Here is a 12,239-nt window from a genome sequence, read left to right as displayed (position 1 = left end):
GCGGCTCATGGCCCGGCCTGGCCCGGCCCTGGCCCCGGCCCTGGCCCCGCGGGACACCATGGCGCGGCGCGCTTCCTCCCTCCTCTCCTTTCTCTCTCGTTCTCTCGCTCCCGCCCTCTTCCTCTCGCCCTCTCTCCCTCTGCGAGCCTCCCGCCTCCCGCCCGCGCGCCCGCCCTCCAACAGGTTAGCTCATCGCGGGACGTTTATAAAAACGAAGTTCAGGTTGGGAGGGGGCCTGGGCCGGTCGGGGGGCCTCCTCCCTCCCCGAGGGCTCCCGCTCGGGGCCGCGCCATTGGCCGCGCGGGGCCACGTGGGGGTGGGGGCGCGGGAGACCTGGCTCCTGGCCCGGGCCCTGCTGGACCCACCCACCCCGGCCCCTACCCCTTCCCAGCCCCTAGCGCAGCCCACCGCCCCTTCCCGCCCTCTCCCGGACCCAAGCGTTTGCGCCGAAGCCAACCCCCACGAGCTGATTGCGCGACCGCCCATCCTAGGCCCTGTCTGCGACTGAGACGGGCGCCGAGGCCTGCGCCTTGTTTCGGCCACGGCTGTTTTTGCCACCTCTCCTCGGATCCCCGAGCGGCACAACTAAACCAAGGCGAAGGACAGAGATGGTCAGAATGATCTGAAAACAGACTGATTTTGGATCCTGTTGCTTAATCCCTTGGATTAGCTGGCCTAGACCCCAAGCCCGAGGGAGTTTATTTTCCCTACCTTGAACACCGCTACGGGGCAAAAGCATTTCACGCAGGTTGTCATACGGGATCCTCCGAATTAAGACCAATTGGAGCAAACCCTCCCTACACACATACACACACACACACCGTCCACCAGGAAAACGCCCATGAAGCATCCTTGGGGCCGGGACAGAGACTTACAAATAAGTAAAGTAGAAGAAAAGACTCCGCCATCGAGCGGCGAACCTGACGATCTGCCCCCGCGAGAAAACTCCTGATGCCTGGTCCACACTATTCGTCTCTACACGCGGGCCAACCGGGAGTCGCCTCCCGTACTGGGTTCCCAAGCTCCGGCGCAGATTCCCCTGGCCAGCGGAAAGACCCTGTGGAGGGCACCTGGAGAAAGCTACTCTGCTGCCCTCCACGAAACTTCTGCGCCTCCCCTGCAGCCCAACTGCCTCTTGCATTTTGCAGCCACCACCCACCCCCGCCCATTACTCACACCAATTAATTGAAAACTTCACTTTCCCAGGGACCTTTGTTTCGCTTTCTTTTCCAAGCTGCCAACTGCAGAGAACTGAGAGGGGCATATTAAGAGGGTGTTTTTTTTCCCCCCAAGCAAAGTTGGGGCTCCAGATAGGAGCAGCGCGGAGCAACTGGGTCTGGCCTCCAGGGGATAGAGTGGGCTCTTGGTGTCAAGCATCACAACTCTGACTGGATTCATCCCTTTGTGCCATTTCTCAGCCACAGAGCCCCAGCCCCCCCCCCAGCCCATCTTAGCCATAGGTGGGGAGCTGGTGTGTGTCCTGCGGTAAATTTAAGGCTCAACCTTAGAAGCAACATTCCATCTGAGCAGTTGACGGAGCTGGGGTGGGTGCAGGAGCCCTCAGAGCGAGCCTATTTGTTCTGTAGCATCAACTCCCCAGGCCAGCCCATCTCCAAGAAAATCGCTCCCCTGAGCCTGTGATTTGTGAAGTCAGCTTGTCACCCAGTCCTGGCATTCCTGGACCTAAGACGTGACTGGATGGGGCAAGTAAAAAAGCCGAGGAGGCCCTCCTGGGCCTGGCCTGGCATTGCAGGGTGGGCTGCTGGTGTCGGGAGTGTTGACACGCAAAACCCAGTAACCATAAAAGGCTCAAATAAAGGAGAAAGTTATGAGAGGGGTGCTGGAAAGGAAAAGCAGGGGAATTTGACCTTTTTGAAGTCCTAGATGTGTTCATGATCAAATTTGAGTCAGAGGGGCTTGAGCCTTTGCAGAAAATCATAGAGAATAGAAGTTTGCTGGTGAGAACAGTTTTGGCTACTTGAAAGATGGAGGCAAAAGTTAGTAACGGAAGCTGAATCGGCATTTTAAAAACACCAGCCGGGACCAGGTGACAGAGTTGCTGATTTTTTTGGGAAGAGTTTGGCTGGGTCCTCTTCACCTAACAATTTTGATACCAAATGGGTCATGGAATGCCACCCCAAAGCACTCTTATTTTTCCTTTGTCTCCCTTGCTTTTTCTCAGAGAGGGAAAACACATCATTAAACATTTTCCCCCGTGACCTCAAAAAGCAAATTTGTTGAAATAATTTCTAACTTGTAACTGGAACAAATGAACTTTTAGTCTTTTAAAACTAAGTATCCCGTGATCCCCCCCCACCAGAGACCTCTGTGCCATATTCTAACTGATAAATACATTCTACTAGCCGATTATATGCCCAAAAATGAAGACAATGAAATTAAGCTAGGAAGGAAGAATTTGTCAAGTTTTGCCAATTTGAGACAGCCCTTCAATTTTGACTTAATTGTCCATGCAAATTAAGTTGTGCAGGACTGGAAGGAAAGTTGAATTAATGCTCTAGTTGAAAGACACTTCTCAATGATGGCCCTGCCTCCAGTTGCCCTGTGGGACTCTCACAGGACTTGGGGTTTCTCTGTCCATCCTAGAGAATGTTCAGAGATGAGGGAGGTTATGAACAATAAGGAGCATCGCTTCTTGCTATCCTGCCTGTCCTGCCGCTGAACCTGCTTCCAGTACAGCCTTCAAGGTCCTGGCCCTGGGGGAGGGAATTCCCCTTAGGAAAGAGGCTTAGACTGGACCTTATGAGGGCCCTTAAACCCAGCACCCCAGGGCAGCTGCTGCTATTGGATCATAGCACTGTGGCTGAGTACCAGGCAAAGTCAGGGCTGCTCTGTTTATGAACTAATGAGACACATAGTTTACAAGCCAGGGGTGGTAGGTAGTGGAGGAATTTTGAGGCTGAATTTGTGGAAACATTTCATTTAGTTTGTGTACCCTGTGTCCAAGTTGATTTTAGGTTTAAACTCAACGGGAATAATTTTCTTCGACTGGTCAGGAGCACAGACTGAACCCTGTGCATGTGTGTGGGTATATTACGTTGGGGCTTTAACAACAGACATAATCTTTGTTAAATGAAAATCTTTTGCAACCAGACAGAAATGTCTTTTTGGTTTTGAGAAATGTCTCCGAACACTGACGTGTTATTCAGTGAAACCAGTTTTGTCACATTTCCTGATTTGGGCGAGAAACCCCATTGCCCAAAGTCCTATTCAAAAGGGGCTGGGCAGGGAGAGGGAGAGAGGGAGAGAGAGATCAGCTCTCCCTCCTTTCCCATCACTTGCTCTCCTCTCTCTCCATAGGCACTCTTTCTGGGAATCAGTAATGTTCTGAAAATCACATCCTCTCTTGTCGTCCTTGTAGATGGTCTTTCAAATCATGTCCCTGTCCTGGGTTGGAGAATGGGTGGATGAAGTCTGAGATTTAAATTTATTGAAGAACACAAGTTCCTCTGCTTGCCAAAACAGCAAAGAGCTCGATTAACCACATAATCAGTGGCTGTTACTGCCAGACAACAATTACCAACTTCTATCAGAGTGGGTTGCTGGGAATTCCTTTGAAAGTGTTTTCCTTGATGGCCACACCAGGAAGTGCAGGACACCCTCCTAATAACTTTTAAGAAGCCAAAAATGAAGTGTAGAAATAGTCTTAATTCCAGAATAAAGCCTCAAATCCAGCGGGACTGGCTGGACAGTGTTGTTCTTAACCAAATCTGTGCCCTGCCAACTTTGAAGCTAATTTTCCCTCTGTAGGCAATACCCAGTTTCATTCAGGTTGGAAATATATTTTTAAAAAATTAAAAACAACAAACCTAGGGTAAAGAAAGTGGTCTCTAGCAAAAGCCAGACAGTGGAATCCTCAGTTTAGGCACTTTCTATATCTCAGATGTATTCCATTTGAATTTGATGAACACAATTAGGCTTTATTAAATGTAAATTGTTTGCAACAACAACGAAACACTCTCTAAACCCAAAGTGCTATTTGGCAAACCTAGGTTTGCCTCCCGCAGAGCAGCGGGCCCTTGTTTGGGATGGAGAGAACTCCAGTCCTGGCGGGAATTAAACACAGCAAGTCTTCCCTCTTAGAGAAGCACTAATCTCACTGAGATGGGGAGGCTGGAGGGTGGGCCCAGAGCTGGAGGACATCAGTAACTTGTTGCCCCCTCCCCACCGAAAAACAAAAGCTGGGACTGCAAATAATTTTCTGCTGTTTTGTTCAGTGTTTCAAGGTGTAGGTTTGTCCTCGTTATACACTTCTCTAGTAATGTCATTGTTAACTGAAGTCCAGGAAGTGCTCACTCTGTTGGCCTTTGGAAATGAAAGAAAGTAAATGTCCCTCTTTCTCCCCACCTTCTCTCTCTCCCTCTCCATCTCTCTGTCTCTCTCCATTCCGCGGAGCCCTTGGTCTCTATGAGGAATCCACGTGTGGACACGTGGATGAAGGGATGAAGGTTTGTGAAATGCTTAACCACGAAGGTGGCTGGGGGGGGGGAAGGGGATGAAGGGTGGGGCGCGAAGGGAGTGAGGTGGAGAGGCAAGTGGTCAGGCTTAGCTTCCCGGCTGGGCAGCGCGCAGTTCCTCAGGCCTGGCGCTAGATGTCCCTGCAAGTTTTTCTGTCGCGTCTGAGGGCGCACAAGCTTCAGGCAGGCAGTGGGTCTGGGTAGCCCCAGAGCCCAGAGACAAAGTACCCCCCCAATCCAGGGCCGTCCCTCGTAGGGTGCGCAACTGTAGCGGGAAGGAGGAGAACTAGAAGCAGCCAGAGGGACTAAGAGACAGCGCGAGGACCGCCAGCCTAGGGATGGCCGCAAAAAGATGCCAGGAGGGAGTCAGGCCTGAGTCGCCAAAGCGGCGGCTCCTTCCCTTATAAACCGAAACCTCCAAGCCGTAAGCCGTGCGGACTGCATTTACCCTAAAGAAAATGTACCAGAGGTTCGAAGCCCAGGCTTTAGCGGTTCTGCTGTCCCACTACATCCAGGCGGCCCCAGTCCTCGAGGGAGCTTGCATCCGGATGCGGGCCCGCGCGGGTTTTGGGCCCGCTTGGCCAGGAGCCGACCGCGCGGAAGACCGCGGGCGGACGCGGGGTTCCGTTACAACTCCAGCTTCACCCGCGCCCCCCCCCTCGGGCAGCCTGGACACATTTTTACAACCTTCAGTCGAAGGCCAAAAGTGTTTACCACTTCACCTCGGAGGACCCGCTGCTGCTCAAGAAACAAATATTTAGTCTGGAGGCCTAACCAAATAAATAAATAAATAAATAAATAAATAAATAAATAAAAGAAAAAAAATCGGACCTCTTTCATGTAATTCCTTCTTTCGACCGAAAAGTGCTTTTCAGTCCATTTGGAGAAAGTTCTTCCCACACCCTCACCCCCAATGCACTTAAAATGTTTGCCAAACCACGGGGGCATGGGCTGGATTCTTGTTTTATTGAGTGAGTCCTGTGCTTTGGTAGTGGGTAGGAGGTCTCGATTTGGCCCAGAGGCTACGCTAAACACTGGGGGCATCTGACAGGCCTGTTCTCAGTTTCAGCCTCCACAGTTTGGGAGAGGTACAAGGTTTGGGTATTTCATTAAAAAACATCAACAGAACTGTTTGTTAGTCTTCTCACTACCCTTTATAAGGGCTCAATGTTTTTGAGGTAGGCCTGTATTTAAAGAAGACATATGCAAAATGGGAAAAAAAATCAACCAAAAATGCTGCCCCAAAGCTTTTAAATACCTTATAACTTGAATATTTTCAGAGATAAGTTTAAATCAGCAAGTCCTTCAACCTCTCTGTGTGAAAGGAGTCCGTCTCTGTAAAAGGGATAATAGAATCCATCTCTAGAGTTGCTTCGAGCTTTAGAGATTATAATATATGTAAAAAGCACTTATAATTTTAAAGTAAAAGCTAAATAAAAGTTGGCCAATATTACTATACTAGTAGGTGTGGAATCTAAGTAAATTAAGGATATTAAATATTGTAATGGGATGTTCACTCTCTCCCGTGAAATATTGTCGGCTAAATGCAGTTTAGTGAAAAATTATACCTATCTTTTACTGTGAGTAGTTTCCCTGACATGATCTCCAATGTATCTTTTGTAATAAACTTGCTAGCATAGGAAATACTAGTGTTATTTAAAAGGTGTAAAATAGTTTTCAAAACCACTGCTGAATAAAGGTATCGCCTAGAAATGGTGTTTTACTTTTTCAACAGACTGAGGTCCGGGTTGGCGCAGGCTTTGGGACCAGAGGCGTGAGGTCCCAGAGGAAGGGAACAAGCATTGTGTGAAGAAGAAAGGGGTTGCCGTCCGTACCCCAGCCCCCAGCGGCGGCTTCGGCGATTGAAAGTAGCTCACAGCTGCCGAAACCGCGAATAAAACAGACGGGGGCGCCAAACGACAGCAATAAAGGCATCAGTGACTTCCGCCTGGGTCGCGCCTCGATCGATCCACCCCGTCCCCCCGCCAGGGCCCTGGCCACCCACGGACCTGAGCCTGGACCGAAGTGTCCCATTCAGTTCCATAAGCAAGTGGGACTGGGGGACTGGGCGGGGGGAGTACCCTTGCCAGGTTTCTGGGACAGCGACTCCTCTTTGGCGGGCGACCCTACCAGGGGTGGTAGAGCTGGGGGCCTAGACTGTGGAGCTAAGAGGGAGAGGTGGGAGCACCCGCAAGGCTAATCTTCGACCGCGTTAATGGCCAGAAAGCCGCCTCGGGGAGGGCTCTTAGTCCTCGGAGTCGAGTGGCCTCTGGGACAGGGTGGGAGGCGGACGCTGGGGCAGGTCCTCTTGTGGGTTCCAGACACCTACTCCGCGTCCCCCCTCTCACCTCTCTAGCCACCGCGTGCCTATCCAGCTTTGCATTTCTCACCTTGGGGGAGAATTCTGTTTATTACCTAAAGAGGTGGAATTGATTTTCTAAGCAAAGCTCACGTTGTTGAAATAAGTTGGCGCCGAGGGGAACAGGAGAGAAACTTTTGGCATTGACTATGTGTATAAATGTATATAAATACACTTAACACCTCGTCTCTCCTTACATTCCTGACGCGCCCCCAATGGGTTCAAGGTTAAAAGGAAAGCGCCAACGGAGAGATGGGCAAATAGATTCTGGGTTTGCCCCTAACACACCCCAACGTGCTGGGTGTGGCGGCAGGGAGAAAGGGGGGGCTGGGTTGGGGTCTGAGTTGGCGCTGAGGGGAGGATGCAGGACCCGCGCCCAGAGCCCAGATTGCCAGGGTCTCTCGGCCGCTTCGGAAGCTCGCAGGCCGACCTCTGTGTCCCGTCCCTATCTTCTCGTGTCCCCGCCTGTGGCCGCGGATCTCTCCTCTTTTGCTGCTGGCTGGCGGACCCGCACAGTGCATTGGGGGTCCGGACAGGGTGGGGCGCAAGCGCGGGAGGAGACGTGCAAAGGCCTTGAGGGAAGATTGATCTTCGTTAAAATGGTTGCCACCGGCGTCATTATGACCATCAAAGTTATCGCCAAGAGGCTCAGCCGCCAAGCTCAGGCCGCAAGAAGCAGCAGCAAGGCTGGTCCGAGATTCTCCGCGCCCAGACTCAGCACCCTGCATACTCAGGGCCACAGGTAAGAGGTTAGGTTGGGGGAGGAGAGGAAGGAGAGAAGAATAGCAGAGTGGAGAAGGGAGGACAGCGGATGGAAGGGGAAGGAGGCTAAGTCCCTTCTTTCCTCCTTTGACCTAGAAATTCGGCAACTTTGCCACAAATAATTGGATTTGAGGAGGGAGGGGGAAAGCTGGCAACGTAAAAAGTGGATCTGGGGCAGCCCATATGGCGTTGTAAATCGCGACTGTGTTTAAAGTTAGCTGTCGAATTCTACTATGAAATCGTCCAGCCGAGTTCATTTCCCCCAGGGAAAATGCGTAGGCGAGAAGCCTATCCATCAGCAGGGTTATAAAAGTAAAAAACCCAGGACTTCAAGTTCAGAACTCGCTCTGCAAACGGTGTTAAAAAATCAGAGAGGACCTAATGATTTCCGTTTGGAGGCGCGGGGCCAACGCACCTCCCCAGCCACGTAGCACTAAAGTGCTTTCAAAACTCTACGATATTTCCTTTCCCTTTCTCTCTCTCTCTCTCTCTCTCTCTCTCTCTCTCAGCTGGGGTGGGAGGAGAGCAGCCAGGCTGAGGCGAAGAAGTGGGGAGAGAGAAAACTCGGCGTCGTATTTGTTAAATAAAATACATATTTGGTTCTGAAATTCAAAAGATAAGTAACCCAGACAGGAGCGCAAGGTCTCCTTACCCAACTCTTCCTACATCCTCCCTCTTGTCCCCTCCCTTACCCCCTCCTGCTTGTAAATGTTAAAAAAAAAAAAAACACAACACCTTCCCGACGATCTACTCTGGAAAATCAAAGCATTATCTATTATTTAACACGTATCTATGTCCGAGGAAAAATGAGGAAGGCGCTGCATGATTAGGACCTAAGGGGCAACCCAGCAAACTGAGAGCGTAATGATGCCCCTAAATGAAGGGGGAAATGTGCCGCGGAGCGCTCTATTAATCAGACTGTCAATTCCACCCCCGAGGCCAAACCCCCGGGCGAACAGAACCGGCTCTGAGCGGGCAAAGGACCGGAGCCTTCCTCCTCACTTCTTGTCTCTTCTCGCCTCCTACCTGGATCTATTTGTCTGCTCCGAAGCCGCCTTCATTACCCACTGACAGGAGCGTGTATTTATTTGCTTATAAACCTGTTACAATAAATGATTATTCGAACGGCGTCATTCGTACCTTAATGACGAGCGAGCGCTACTTTTTGATGAATGACATCTCGGGCTCGGAAGGATGTATGGGTCATTTTGACCAGTCATTCCCTCGCTCTGGCATCCCACAGTTTTTCCGCCTCCCTCCAAAAGAGATAATAATATTTAGAGGCGCTCGCTGGGGCTGAATGAGAATTAGCCCTAGGCGCAGCCCATCATTAGGACGGGACAGCGGGCCACTGTGACATTTTTTAGAAAGCTGAGATGATGGAAAGAATAAGAAAAGAGATGATTCTGATGGAGAGGGGGCTGCACAGCCCCACGGCCGGCAAGCGGTTCTCCAATTTGTCCGATTCGGCTGGCAATGCTGTGCTCGAGGCCCTGGAAAATTCGCAGCACCCGGCTCGCCTCAGCCCGCGCCTGCCGTCCGCCCCTCTGCACGGCGCTCTGGGAGACCTCCCTGCCAAGGGCAAATTCGAAATAGACACTTTGTTCAACCTGCAGCACCCGGGCAGCGAAAGCACCGTCTCCTCCGAAATCGCCTCCGCCGCCGAAGGCCGTAAAAAGCCGGGTCATTATTCAGAGGCGGCCGCCGAGGCGGACATGAGCAGCGACGTGGAGGTGGGCTGCTCCGCGCTGCGCTCCCCTGGCGGCCTTGCTGCCGCGCCGCTCAAGGAAAACAATGGCAAAGGTAACCGCGCCGCCCTTGCCGCGCTCTCTAGTCCCATCCTCCCAGTTCCTCCGCGGCTCCTGCTGGCCCTTCCTTCTGCCTTTGCCCCTAACCGACCCTCGGCAAGCAAGCTGCACCCAGCAGGCTCGGGCGGGGGCGGGACGCATGCTGGGGACCCTGCACTCCTGCTTTGCTCCTTGAACCTCACAGCAAGGCACAGGCCTGGGGGGGTGCCAGGTCTCCCCGCACTCTGTCGCCTGAGTCCTAGAAAATGTTTCTGCGGGCTGGTCTGAAAGCCTGTGCGAGCTGACCGACCCCTAGCCAGCCACTGAGTCGCGCTACGGGAAGGGTGCCCTGGTAGCTGCTCTGAACTCCGTTACCCCTGATTCCCCAAGGCTGAGTGGAGGGGGCATCCTGAGTAAGTCGGAGGGAGCGTCGCCGGGCGCCTCTGGGAGACCCGCTTGGGTCAGCGGGAGAAAAGAGTTGAAAAGTAGAGTCCACCCCCTAATGGTTCCGGTTTGAGCTGCTGCTTTCTCATCTTAAATATATATATATATATTTTAACCAAACCCAAAAGACTATCAAAGAAAGGTTGGAAGCCCTACAGAAAGCTGCCCTGCCGTCTTCAGACCACGGGAAACCCAGAGCTTACCAAACTGAGCCCAGATATAGGCATTTTCCCTTGGCCAATTTTCCTCCTGAGTTGAAAATTTCCAATTATTAAGGAAAAAAAACTTCCTAACTGAGTTCTTATTATTTGGTTATGAAGGGATCCCCAAACTTTATTGATTCCATTAGAGGCAGCAATTTGTAAGCGTGACAGACCCTATCAATTCAGGCAGCGTCTCGCCTTCCTCTCCCTGCTTCCCCCATCCGTGCTCAGCCCCAGCGCGGAGATCTCGGCCCTCCAGTGACTCTCGTACTGTCGGCCGTTTGTTTGCCAGGGTACGCGGAGAGCGGCTCTGCCGCGGGCACCACGACGTCTGCGTCGGCCTCTGGCCTTGGCAGCCTGCATGGAGGTGGCGGCAGCGGCGGCGGCGGGGGCGCGGCGCTGGGCGGCTCCAGCTCTGGCGCGGATCAGGTGCGGCGCTACCGCACGGCGTTCACCCGCGAACAGATCGCGCGCTTGGAGAAGGAGTTCTACAGGGAGAACTACGTGTCGCGGCCCCGCCGGTGTGAGCTGGCCGCCGCGCTCAACTTGCCCGAAACCACCATCAAGGTATTGATTCCAGCACGCGCCTTTTCTAGCCTCCCTGGGGGTGTTTGGGTTGACTTTTGTTTCTCCTTTCTCATTCCTGGGTGGCCACATTTAGCTGAGGGCCTGAAAATCCTCGGGGTAGAGTCACCAAAGGAACTGGCATATTTATTTCTCAGCTGCTGAATCCGAAGGGTTGGCCGGCCTGGCTGACCTGAGAAGGCCCGGGAATGGCGGAGTCGGTGCGGGAAACGCTGGCCTCTGCTCGATTCTGCCCAGGGCCTGCTCAGGTGCCCCTAGCCCATGTCCGTGGCCCCACTTTCCCCTCGGAGGCAAAGCCGGCTGGCCTTTGTTCCTCTGGCACGAACCGTAGGTGAAACTTTTCATCTGCTCTTGATCTTGGAGATTTATTTTCCACATAAATCGTTACAACTTGGAGAAAAGAATACTGTATTTTGAAAATCGATTGGGTTGAGAAAGTAGTTTCCTAAACATTTTTCTCTTGGGCAGCAGGAAAAAAAGCAACCTTCTTGGGGGGGGGGAGGGAGGATACAACGAAATTGTCCTTCTATATCTCTACGTGATTAATTTTATTAATCCGGGAGAGACAGCTGGGAGGTTGGGCGACTTGGCGAACACTTCACGGAGGATCCTACACTCTAGCAAAAGAAAAGAGTAAACTGCAAGGGATAAGGGAGGTTGTGGAAGTCTCCCTTTGGTTTGATCGGGCTTGCTTTAATTTAGAGTTGTGACGAATGATGTCTTCATTAGACTGTGTTGAGAGGGGTAGAAAAGTCCCCTTCCCGGTTTAAGAGGATGTTGCTCCCGCCGCTCATTTGAGGCAAACGATTCAAAAAAAAAAAAAATCATCCCTTCAGTGTAAAAATCGGACGTGTGCCCTTGGGGCAGGTCCTTGAAGCTCAGAGGACTCAAGACCTCGAGCGGCGACCTTTTACAAAAGCTGCCGCGGTAGCCCCTCTTCAAAGGTGGCCTAGAATCCCGTGCAAATCCTGGGATTGAGAGAGGGGTGTTCAGCAAGACTGGGCAGCAGTGGGTGGCAGGAAGGAGAGGAAAGGTTGCGCTGGGACCTTAAACGCAGCAAAAAGCGAGGGAGCAGGAGCCGAGGGCAGATTATTTTCGCTGAGGAAGGTGCACCCACGGCTGTTCCCACTGTCGCCCTCACTACCAGCTGGTAGAGCAGAGGGGCCTCCAAGCTGGGCCCAATCGGTGGGGAGTAGTAGGTTGGCCATTCGGAGGTCCGGGAAGGGTGGAGAGGTCCAGGGCCCGGGCTGAGGCCTCAGGGCACTCCCTAACTCGGGCCGCGGTGCGGCTCTCCCTTCAGGTGTGGTTCCAGAACCGGCGCATGAAGGACAAGCGGCAGCGCCTGGCTATGTCGTGGCCGCACCCGGCTGACCCCAGCTTCTACACCTACATGATGACGCACGCGGCCGCCACCGGAAGCCTGCCCTACCCCTTTCCACTCGCACGTGCCTCTGCACTACTACCCGCATGTGGGTGTCACGGCAGCGGCCGCGGCCGCTGCGGCCTCAGGCGCAGCGGCCGCGGCCTCGTCACCCTTCGCCACTTCCATCCGTCCGCTGGACACCTTCCGTGCCCTCTCGCACCCCTATTCGAGGCCGGAGCTGCTGTGCAGCTTCCGCCACCC

At 52.8% G+C, this 12,239-nt stretch overlaps 1 protein-coding gene across 1 annotated transcript in view; it reads left to right on the top strand.

The window, feature by feature from the left end:
- The first annotated feature begins 9,311 nt into the window (after positions 1–9,311).
- Positions 9,312–12,239, top strand: part of EVX2 (even-skipped homeobox 2) — a 3,196-nt gene continuing 268 nt past the window's right edge. The window contains 4 exon segments of the mRNA XM_034644312.1: positions 9,312–9,399; positions 10,323–10,597; positions 11,916–12,053; positions 12,055–12,239. The exon segment at positions 12,055–12,239 is cut by the window's right edge and continues 268 nt beyond it. Of these exon segments, the coding sequence (XP_034500203.1) occupies positions 9,312–9,399; positions 10,323–10,597; positions 11,916–12,053; positions 12,055–12,239 (686 nt within the window).

The sequence above is a fragment of the Ailuropoda melanoleuca genome, chromosome 2 (genome assembly GCF_002007445.2).
Source record: "Ailuropoda melanoleuca isolate Jingjing chromosome 2, ASM200744v2, whole genome shotgun sequence".
NCBI lineage: Eukaryota > Metazoa > Chordata > Mammalia > Carnivora > Ursidae > Ailuropoda > Ailuropoda melanoleuca.
The sequence above is the reverse complement of the archived record's forward strand: the minus strand, read 5'-3'. Positions and strand labels throughout refer to the sequence as shown.